This window comes from Notothenia rossii, assembly GCF_949606895.1.
Source record: "Notothenia rossii genome assembly, chromosome: 3".
Taxonomy (NCBI): domain Eukaryota; kingdom Metazoa; phylum Chordata; class Actinopteri; order Perciformes; family Nototheniidae; genus Notothenia; species Notothenia rossii.
Genome location: NC_136901.1, coordinates 4047052 through 4059155, shown reverse-complemented (window position 1 = coordinate 4059155; position 12104 = coordinate 4047052). Strand labels below are relative to the sequence as shown.

The window sequence follows — 12104 nt, the reverse complement described above, 5'->3', positions numbered from 1 at the left end:
AATGGTACATGGTGGCCCCACTTCACTACAAACAGTCCCTTCATGGTTCTTCAGAGGCTTCTCCCTGGCTGCTCGTGTTTTTACGCCCAAACTGTTGGTGAGACAGGTGGGACTCGCTGCTGAGTCACCAGTGTAACAACGGCGGAGAAATAAAAACCGTGCACTGTAACTCGGCGTGCCTTAAAGGGAACGACGACGCAGCTGCAGCACCGTTATTGTTTCACAGATAAATGTCAGGGTGATGTTGATGCTGTCAAATTAAGGTTTAATGCGTCACAGAAGGCGGCTGTCTTTTTTGTTTTCTGATTAACAAGATGTTTCTGTTACAGGGAGCTTCGGGATTTTAGGCTCTGCAGACCATTTACATGCACAATAACCAGAGATGGCAACAGTACACACATCCTTTACTCAAGTAGAAGTACAGATACTCGTGTTTAAAATACTCTGGTGAAAGTAGAAGTACTGACTAAACTTCTTTACTCAAGTCAAAGTAAAGAACTTTGAAATGTACTTCAGTAAAAAGTACCCATAACTAGCAGCTGTTTTAAAGAGTACCTGACCTCCCTTTATATTAATAGAACAATAATGTCATTGTTAGCTAATGAATGTTTCCATGGTGAACAACGGCAACATGACAACGTTTCCATTGGTCCCTCTTCTTTAGAGAAGACCAGGAAATGATGGATACACGGATCGTGTTCAAATCAATAGGCACGCAATGACTCTAAATAATAATGATCACGCCACCAAACACACATTCAGACTAAAGGAACCAGCCTGTTTGGAAAATGAGAGAAGTAGAAAGTACAGGTATTTGTGTTCAACATGTCAGAAGTAGAAAGTACAGGTATTTGAGTTCAACATGTAAGAAGTAGAAAGTACAGGTATTTGGGTTCAAAATGTAAGAAGTAGAAAGTACAGGTATTTGAGTTCAACATGTAAGAAGTAGAAAGTACAGGTATTTGTGTTCAACATGTAAGAAGTAGAAAGTACAGGTATTTGTGTTCAACATGTGAGAAGCAGAAAGTACAGGTATTTGGGTTCAACATGTAAGAAGTAGAAAGTACAGGTATTTGAGTTCAACATGTAAGAAGTAGAAAGTACAGGTATTTGAGTTCAACATGTAAGAAGTAGAAAGTACAGGTATTTGTGTTCAACATGTGAGAAGTAGAAAGTACAGGTATTTGAGTTCAACATGTAAGAAGTAGAAAGTACAGGTATTTGTGTTCAACATGTGAGAAGTAGAAAGTACAGGTATTTGTGTTCAACATGTGAGAAGTAGAAAGTACAGGTATTTGTGTTCAACATGTAAGAAGTAGAAAGTACAGGTATTTGAGTTCAACATGTAAGAAGTAGAAAGTACAGGTATTTGTGTTCAACATGTAAGAAGTAGAAAGTACAGGTATTTGTGTTCAACATGTGAGAAGCAGAAAGTACAGGTATTTGGGTTCAACATGTAAGAAGTAGAAAGTACAGGTATTTGAGTTCAACATGTAAGAAGTAGAAAGTACAGGTATTTGTGTTCAACATGTAAGAAGTAGAAAGTACAGGTATTTGAGTTCAACATGTGAGAAGCAGAAAGTACAGGTATTTGGGTTCAACATGTAAGAAGTAGAAAGTACAGGTATTTGAGTTCAACATGTAAGAAGTAGAAAGTACAGGTATTTGTGTTCAACATGTGAGAAGTAGAAAGTACAGGTATTTGAGTTCAACATGTAAGAAGTAGAAAGTACAGGTATTTGTGTTCAACATGTAAGAAGTAGAAAGTACAGGTATTTGAGTTCAACATGTAAGAAGTAGAAAGTACAGGTATTTGAGTTCAACATGTAAGAAGTAGAAAGTACAGGTATTTGTGTTCAACATGTAAGAAGTAAAAGTCAAAGGTCGTGGAGTAAAGTACTGATACCAGAAACATTTACTTAAGTACAGTAACAAAGTATTTGTTCCCACCTCTGACAATAACCTATATACAGTAGCACACTACAGGAAAGGGAAGACCCCAAAACACATAATAGGGCCTCTTTAAGATATAACTGCGGTGATACAGTACATTCAATTCTCAATTAACAATGTATACTGATGTTAGCATGTAGCTTAGAGCACACGCCTCAGAGACCTTTCTGGTGCAAATGAGAATGAAATTGTGGGAAAAGCTAGCGGATAATAACACTATTGAAAAGATTGTAATCGTACAGACGCCTGGGAACAAAGGGTAGGAAAGAGTGAGGAGTATTTATAGTAAAATATTCTCGCTAAGCCATTCAGTCCTGTATGAAACATGTATGACAATAGCAGCTACAGCAGCTAAACGTGTTACATTGTGTTCTGCGGCTCAATTTATATTAAACTACAGGTAATTTCAGACAAGCAATCAAATCTCTAATCACTAACTCGCAGAACTTGGATCCAATTATATCTGCCCACACTTTGTTGCCATGGAAATCCTCGTGGTAACCAAGGAGCTCGTTAGTGATCTCTCGTTTTTATTCTAATGTATGTACACTACTTTGAAGAGAATGCTTCTTAAAAAAAATACCCTGCATATATCCGCACGAATGTACCTCCCTGTGATTATGGGTAATCATACCTCCGCCGCTGCTGCTCGGAGGTACCTGCATAATCCTTTTGGAAAATAATCACAATAAAGAACATTTTGCTAGTTATTACTGCGTCATTAGCACTAACTACTGCCAATTTGAAGCCTTCTGTGATTGTGCCAAACATCAGGGACATTTTTTCCAGAAAGAGGCTGACCAGCGAATTCAAGTTAAGTCTGAAATCTGGATTTGTTGGGAGAAGTTTAAAGGTTAATACCTGTCGGCAGCTGACACAGGCATTCGGAGATACAAATCAACATTAGGGCGTTTTCAGCCTGCGCACAGAGGCCCACATGTTTGTTTGGATTATGGCAAAAATAAATATCATGGGAGAGTCGGGGGAACAGTGGAGCCGCTGGTTCTGTTTGCAGCGAGAAGTAGAAAAGAGATGTACTATATCATCCCTACTCACAATAACAACAGAAAGAAAGAATACAAAATGTAGTCATGTGTATAAGGGGTTGTTTTGCTGGACTGTTTACTGCATGCCTCAATCCTGCAAGCTCACTAACATATGGAATTAAATGAGGATTGACAGCTACTGGCATATGAAATGCATTGCTACAGAATCTTGCAGGATGTGAGAAATGAAAAGCGAGTTTGTAGAGGGCAACAGGAAGCATGTTTAAAGCACAAAACTAGCATGTAGGAACTTTAGAAAAGGGGCTAAAAACCCTATTTTTCTCGACACAAACACGCCATTTTCCATCAGACACTAGTCTGTCCACCAACCAGGGTTCATACACTTTGATTTTCCATGACTTCTCCATGACCGTTACCTCATTTTCCATGACCAAGAAAGTTACTCTCAGCGGAACCACTGAAACATTTTTATTTTAACATGGAAAGCTGGAAAATAAGGTCTGCATATGAAACATGTTGTGCCTATCGAAAACAAATCAAATAGTAGGCCTACTAGCTTCTACTAAAACCTCTCACCAGCAAAACACCTCGTCAGTTAAATGCCATTTTACGTTTCATTACGATACGATACAGTATGTATTATCATTATAGCATTACTATTTCTGATTATTTTTTTGATTTTGATATACTTTATTAATCCCCGTGGGGAAATTGTTTCTCTGCATTTGACCCATCCTAGTGTTAGGAGCAGCGGGCTGCCATTTTGAACGGCGCCCGGGGAGCAGTGTAGGGAACGGTGCCTTGCTCAGGAACACCTCGGTAGCACTTGGTCTTGCCGGGACTTGAACTGGTGACCTTCCAGTTGCCAAGCCAAGTCCCTATCGACTTCGCCACCACCACCCCCGGCGATTAAATAAAATATAAATTATGTTTGATGCAACTTTGGTTACATTTCCATGACTTTTCCAAAACTTTGGGAAAAATATTGTTTTCCATAACTTTTCCAGGGCCTGGAATTTGCATTTTGAATTTCCATGACTTTTCCAGGTTTTTAATGACCGTAGGAACCCTGATCAACATATTCAAATTGAGACAAGACCGCAAGATGAACTCTGAGCTAACAGGGATGATTGATACTTTGGATATTTAGGATTTTCCATTCATCACATTTGCAATTTGTCCACTTAAAGTCACATTAACGACCCGTTATGTTCATCTTGAAAGGTATAATAAAAGGTACAGAATTGACTATAGGTTACAAATGACACCGGTAATCACAACGGAGGATTTCTTATGAGTTTAGCCCAACATAATGCCTGTCTGAATCATCCTGATGTGGTTAAACCCCCCCACATATGCTCTTCCTGGTGTTGACATGTAACAGACTGCACCTCAAGTAGGAACAGTGAATCCTTGAATTAAACAACCAAAGAAAATGAACATCAAATTCTTAATACTCTCAATATTTCTCAGTCAAACCCCAGGGACAAATCTTCCAGTGCATCGAGCGGTCCCGGATTATCCCGATGTGACAGCTTTCCAGCCAAAAATTCCTCCAGTTTATCATTTAAACGACAGCGGGGGACATTTATCTCCACGGCTTATCTTCTCAGCCATGCGTGCACGGCACTCTGGGTAATATTGCATTCAGCTCAGCTCTCTGGTGGTCCTCTCTATGTAAAAACCCTGTTGTCTCTTATCTGCTTTAGTTGGGGAAAGACTCTGATCCCTCATGAATGAAACAAAAGGGCGGCGAGCATCACAATCCGATCAATACGGAGGTCTTGTTGGCGAGTGGCACTCAAGACAAGTGCCAGGAATAAACCGGGGTGTAATCAGATGCACACGGCAACACAAAGTTCAATGACACAAGAAGCTTGCAGAGCATTTCACTTGATTATCTGAATGAAAGTCTTCACAGCAAGAGAGGCCGCCTGCAGTTTTGTTTAAATCCAACATGATTGGTTGCTGCAGGGGAATCGTGTCTTTGTTTGTGGTCAGCTCTTTCAAAATGACTACTGCTTGTTTCGGGGAAATCTACAAATGTATGACTGATTTTACACTTCTTCCCTCGGGCGGCAGTCTGTCACTGCTGATGTTGTTCATTACCGTTCGAACAGAGCGGCTGGGTGTTGAGTTGTTTTGTATTTTGAGCAATATTGAGCCCATTTATTTTACGTTATTGCGCCCAGGTATGTCAAGAGAATAGTGATTTTAAAGCGGTACTCAGGTGATTTAGTGCTGCAGTAGTGTTCCATAAAGTGGGGGAAAAGCAAGAGACAATAAAAAAAGAATGTATGCAGCAAAACACCAAGATATACACAACACTTTGAGTCAGCGAAATATACAAAAAAACAGTGAAAAATCAAGACTTAAACAATGCTTTCTGTCTCTCTTTTTATGGTTTCCTCAGATCTGTTTCAGCACCACGGACAGCGCAGCACTTACACAACAAACACCATCAATCAATGTGCAAAAAAAGTACATAAAAAATGGAGGATTGGTCGATGAAAGCAATACTTGACCAGATTCCAATTTTGTTTACTTATTAGTGCCATTGAAATTAGCTTTTTGACAATGAGGTGCTTAATTTTTGAAATTTCATGTATGATATGTCAAATTTGTGGACCGCGCTTTTAAATATATGTAAATAAATCAAATATAAAGAAATGTTAAGACTCCCTTAACCCTTAGATGCATAAGTGGGTCTTTTTGGACCCGGTGAGGTGGTTTTCTTAGAGTATCTTTGTAATTACATTTTTTTATCATTTCATATTCCGGGTATTCCTCAAAAAACATGTTTTGGATATCATGCCGTTCACATTTTAAATTTACATTTTAAGAAATAGTAGTTTTTGTATTACTACCCCAAACTTCCATAAGTGGGTCAAAAATGACCCGGTGAGGTGGTTTTCTTGGAGTATCTTTGTAATTACATTTTTGTATCAAAAAACATGTTTTGGATATCATGCCACATTTTTTATTTACATTTTAAGAAATAGTAGTTTTTGTATTACTACCCCAAACTTCCATAAGTGGGTCAAAAATGACCCGCATGCATTTTCTACGGAATTCCTTTTTTCTTTCTTTCAAAATGTAAAAAAAATGTCTAAAATTAGAAATAGTGAAAAATTAAATACTAAATATTTTTAGTGTTAACCAAAATATAAAACTAAATATTACACAAGTGATTTTTCTTAACCAAAATGACCAAAATGGCATAAAAACACATATTATTCTAATACGGGTCCTTTTTGACCCACTTATGGAAGAGAGTAGGGTCCAGTCACTCTAAGGGTTAACTCGACTCCCTTAGGGCTGGTAAACGCAGGAGGATTGCAGATGAAGGAGGAAACGTAGGAGAGAGGCTCTGCAGATCCTTTTCAAATGCTATTGGTAATCCTTTGGTAATTCCTGAACCTTTCATTTGTGTTGACCTAAAGAATATGAGTGGATTTAAGAGCTTCTCTTTCACCACACAGCCTCGACACACCTCAGAGAAAAGAGAGAAGCTCAAACAAGCTCCTCTGATAATAGACAGGAGGCAATCAAGGTTAATATCAAGCATGAGTAAGAGTAGTTTCTACCCTAACTGGAATCATTTGGGCTCTTTCAATCACCATTAGCTTCATCCTTAAACTCTGACTCTCCCTCATGTTACCTGTTACCGTTTGATCACATCTGCACAGGTTGCTAATTGGCAAAGAGTGGCAGAACAGCACGTTTCCTCTTTTGTTAAGTGTATTGTTTTTTGCAGCACTTGGCGCTAAATAAAGGGATTAATTTTGCCTTGTTCAAATTTTGAATGTGACAGGAACAAGCTGGGGAGGAACAAAACATCATGTGGGTTTTTAAACTCATGCATTCCCTTTCAGTTTGACTTATTCTCTCCGCGTTGAGGAATAAAAACTTCACACTTCCAGTTAAAAGCTCCCGATGCTGACACTTCTGAGATGTTTGCACTTTGGTATCTTCAAATAGCTGCCGTCTGAAATGTAATACTCAAACAAAGGGCATCAGACATTGTACAATGTTTCATACTAAAGGGACAAGAGGAGAATAAATGAGACATCCAGCTTCGTCTGAGAGGAAGAAAACATAAAATGCTTTTGAATTCAATCCCTTTCTTCGGAGAGATAGTGTTTACAAGCATCGGCAAATTGTGGTGAATTTGGTGAATGTGACCGCAGTTAACCTGATGAACACATATATTTTCCCTTTAAAATGTCACGTAGCGCGGCTTTAGAGATGAAAACAAATATATAATAGTGTGCAGGGCTTTCAGTAATTCAAGGACTCACGGCAATAACAAGTGTGAAGATTTGTTTCACACAATCTCGTTCACACCTACTATCAAACTTTAGAACAGCTTCAATAATAAACAAAGTTAAAATTGACATCAACGCTCAATCACACAGGCTAAGAAGACACTACATACTGATATACACCTGAACATCAGCAGGAAAGGACACTTTAAAGTAGAGACACTACATACTGATATACACCTGAACATCAGCAGGAGAGGACTCTTTAAAGTAGAGACACTGCATACTGATATACACCTGAACATCAGCAGGAGAGGACTCTTTAAAGTAGAGACACTACATACTGATATACACCTGAACATCAGCAGGAAAGGACACTTTAAAGTAGAGACACTACATACTGATATACACCTGAACATCAGCAGGAGAGGACTCTTTAAAGTAGAGACACTGCATACTGATATACACCTGAACATCAGCAGGAGAGGACTCTTTAAAGTAGACACACTGCATACTGATATACACCTGAACATCAGCAGGAGAGGACTCTTTAAAGTAGAGACACTACATGCTGATATACACCTGAACATCAGCAGGAGAGGACTCTTTAAAGTAGAGACACTACATGCTGATATACACCTGAACATCAGCAGGAGAGGACTCTTTAAAGTAGAGACACTACATACTGATATACACCTGAACATCAGCAGGAGAGGACTCTTTAAAGTAGAGACACTACATACTGATATACACCTGAACATCAGCAGGAGAGGACTCTTTAAAGTAGAGACACTACATACTGATATACACCTGAACATCAGCAGGAGAGGACTCTTTAAAATAGAGACACTACATACTGATATACACCTGAACATCAGCAGGAGAGGACTCTTTAAAGTAGAGACACTACATACTGACATACACCTGAACATCAGCAGGAGAGGACTCTTTAAAGTAGAGACACTACATACTGATATACACCTGAACATCAGCAGGAGAGGACTCTTTAAAGTAGACACTACATACTGATATACACCTTCACATCAGCAGGAGAGGACTCTTTAAAGTAGAGACACTACACACTGATATACACCTGAACATCAGCAGGAGAGAACTCTTTAAAGTAGAGACACTACATACTGATATACACCTGAACATCAGCAGGAGAGGACTCTTTAAAGTAGAGACACTACATACTGATATACACCTGAACATCAGCAGGGGGGGAACTCTTTAAAGTAGAGACACTACATACTGATATACACCTGAACATCAGCAGGAGAGGACTCTTTAAAGTAGAGACACTACAGACTGATATACACCTGAACATCAGCAGGAGAGGACTCTTTAAAGTAGAGACACTACATACTGATATACACCTGAACATCAGCAGGAGAGGACTCTTTAAAGTAGAGACACTACATACTGATATACACCTGAACATCAGCAGGAGAGGACTCTTTAAAGTAGAGACACTACAGACTGATATACACCTGAACATCAGCAGGAGAGGACTCTTTAAAGTAGAGACACTACATACTGATATACACCTGAACATCAGCAGGAGAGGACTCTTTAAAGTAGAGACACTACATACTGATATACACCTTAACATCAGCAGGAGAGGACTCTTTAAAGTAGAGACACTACTTAGTGATATACACCTAAACATTAGCAGGAGAGGACTCTTTAAAGTAGAGACACTACATACTGATATGCACCTGAACATCAGCAGGAGAGGACTCTTTAAAGTAGAGACACTACATACTGATATATACCTGAACATCAGCAGGAGAGGACTCTTTAAAGTAGAGACACTACATACTGATATACACCTGAACATCAGCAGGAGAGGACTCTTTAAAGTAGACACTACATACTGATATGAACCTAAACATTAGCCTAATATATCCTCTTTGAATGAATGTAATTCTGAAGTCTGTGAGAGGAGAGACGTATATTTTAATAATGGGCACAAGGTGGTGTTTTACGACATGTATGCGATATATATTTATGTTCCGTTGTACTCTTGTAAGGAGAGATCTTTAGAAGGATTATTATTTCAACGGTACCTTTGTGTAGAGATATATCCGGTCAGTGTAAGGGCTGGCGCAGAACTGAAGTCCCGGGTAGACCGTATAAGCATCATCTTCATCACTGGCCTCATCATCGTCATTAGCACCGGCAGCAGCAGTCTCTGCAGGGAGAGAGGAAGAGGCTAATATCTCTCAGAGTATATATTACTGGCTCATTATTGGCTCTCACAGCTGTGTTTGCTCCTCTGCCGATGCACCGACTAGCAGAGACATTAAACTCCTGCAGCTCTCACATTTATTACACGCGCCACAATATTGAGGGGGATATGACATTTGTAGCAGATCATTAAAATGCATCGGAGGCGCACGCTCGAAAAGAAATATTTAGCTTTATTGCTTTCAAACACTTGATTATAGAATGTGAAATGAACATTTTTAAATAATTACCTTTGACATTTTTCATATAATTACGAATGAAAGTCAATCTTATGCTATCAACCGTTGATATAACAACCAACCTACATGTGTGTCTTAAAGCAGCCTGTCTTGAAGACTTTCCAGCACCGAAATAGAGTCAAAATATTAAAATATAAGCGCTGAAAATGACCTTTATATTCATTAATGATTTGTTTTGACCACATTATCGATAAAGGGGCGACATGAGTATTGAATAGGGACAGGAAGTCTCTCAAAAACAGACTGACTTGATGCTAAATGCTTGTAATTGGTCTTATTATTATTATTATTATTATTTGTACTCATTATTCATTGACTTTAGGGACAAGTTATTTTGCTGATGGACATTTGAAGGGCCAGCTTCTGTCGGCCGGGTCTGGTCCACTCCAAGTAGGGAATGAGTCCTTTCCCCAAGTGAAGGAGTTCAAGTATCTCGGGGTCTTTTTCTCGAGTGAGGGAACAATGGAGCGTGAGATGGGCCGGAGAATCGGAGCAGAGGGAGCGGTGCTGCAGTCGCTTTACCGCACCGTGTGACGAAAAGGGAGCTGAGCCAGAAGGCAAAGCTCTCTGTCTACCGGGCCATTTTCATTCTACCCTCACCTATGGTCATGAAGGATGGGTCATGATGAAGGCCGAGATGTTTTTTTTTTAAAGAAGTACTCAGATCTTGTACTTGAGTAAAAGTAGAAGTACTCAGATCTTGTACTTGAGTAAACGTAGAAGTACTCAGATTTTGTTCTTGAGTAAAAGTAGAAGTACTCAGATCTTGTACTTGAGTAAAAGTAGAAGTACTCAGATCTTGTACTTGAGTAAACGTAGTAGTACTCAGATCTTGTACTTGAGTAAACGTAGAAGTCCCAGAGTGTAGGAATACTCTGTTACAGTAAAAGTCCTGCATTCAAAATGTTCCTTAAGTAAAAGTACAAAAGTATTGGCATCAAATAATATTGAAAGTAAAAGCCCCCGACCTATGATCATGAAGGATGGGTCATGACCGAAAGAACGAGACCGCGGATACAAGCGGCCGAGATGGGTTTTCTCCGCAGGGTGGCTGGCGTCTCCCTTAGGGGTAAGGTGAGAAGTTCAGTCATCCGGGAGGGACTCGGAGTTGAACCACTCCTCCTTCGCGTCGAAAGGAGCCAGTTGAGGTGGTTCGGGCACCTAATTAGGATGCCACCTGGGCGCCTCCCTAGGGAGGTGTTCCAGGCACGTCCAGCTGGGAGCAGACCGAGGGGTAGACCTAGGACCAGGTGGAGGGATTATATCTCTTCTCTGGCCTGGGAGCGCCTTGGGAGAAGACGGATGGATGGACATTGGAAGGGGCCCTATCATGCTGGCAGGTAGTATGAGAAAAGTAAAGACCTTTTTGAACATTAAAGCATGAAAAGACACACAGTACAGTAGATGCACAACATACAAATATGAACCTGGAAATGAATAATTGGCCCCTTCAAACAAACATAGCACTTATTTTACTTCCATGCTACAATTGTGTAGAAATCTTTCTTTAGAGAAACAATTGCCTTTTATTCAAAGTGCATGTATTAGACGCAGATTTTAAATAGTATTGAGTCACATTTAAATGACAGTTTCTTTTGCTACCTTCCTGGTAATCAAACCATCTGTGGATCAACATAAGACTTGAAATCAAGTTAAAACAAGTCGTGTTCACCTGAATGCAGTGCACTTTTGTTGTAACCTGTAGCATGTCAGTGAACTGGACACTCAGGAAAGTTTCTATGAGCGTAGCACGGCTTTAAAATATCAATCATGATCGCCAAACTCCTGACGGCAATTAGTATTCCTCCACATAGAAGAGGAGTGATTTACTTCCAACATGTCCGTGTGAGGTTTTGCTGAACACCATGGAGAGAGAGTAAGAGAGAGAAGAAAGGCAGAGAGATAAGATGACAGTAACAAATGGGGAGAAACAGAGAGGAAGCGGGTCATTAATGTCAGCTGTGTAGCTCGCTCATCCTGAAGCAGCGAGCAGGGAAAGGTCAGCGGTGGAAATGAGACGGCCGCTGCTCCACCACGCTTCATTTAGACACTGACCTACAGCACTCTGACGATACTCGCCTTAAATCACTCTGCATGGCCAGTTGTCTGCCTCGTCTGTGTGTGTGTGTGTGTGTGTGTTCGTGGGAATGTGTGTTTCTATTTGAATTCTACGAGGGTTGACCCTGCTGTATCAAAAGGCCCTGCAAACACATTTACTCCATTTCTACTTGATGGGGTCCTACAAGGACACGGTCATTTTTGCTGAAGTTAAAACCGTTTAGAGTGTTTTCAACAAGACGTCTCTTTTACTTCTCAAAAGCGATATAACGTAGCTTCGTTCACCAATCAAGATAGCGACCTTTCAATCAAAATAGGATGCAATCTGT

General features: G+C 39.9%; 1 protein-coding gene across 3 annotated transcripts in view; it reads right to left on the bottom strand.

Moving 5' to 3' along the window:
* Positions 1–12104, bottom strand: part of zranb3 (zinc finger, RAN-binding domain containing 3) — an 89883-nt gene that overhangs the window by 12707 nt on the left and 65072 nt on the right. For all 3 annotated transcript variants that reach the window (XM_079667602.1, XM_079667601.1, XM_079667603.1), the window contains one exon: positions 9298–9422. In XM_079667602.1, the coding sequence (XP_079523728.1) occupies positions 9298–9422 (125 nt within the window). The remainder of the gene's footprint in view (positions 1–9297; positions 9423–12104) is intronic.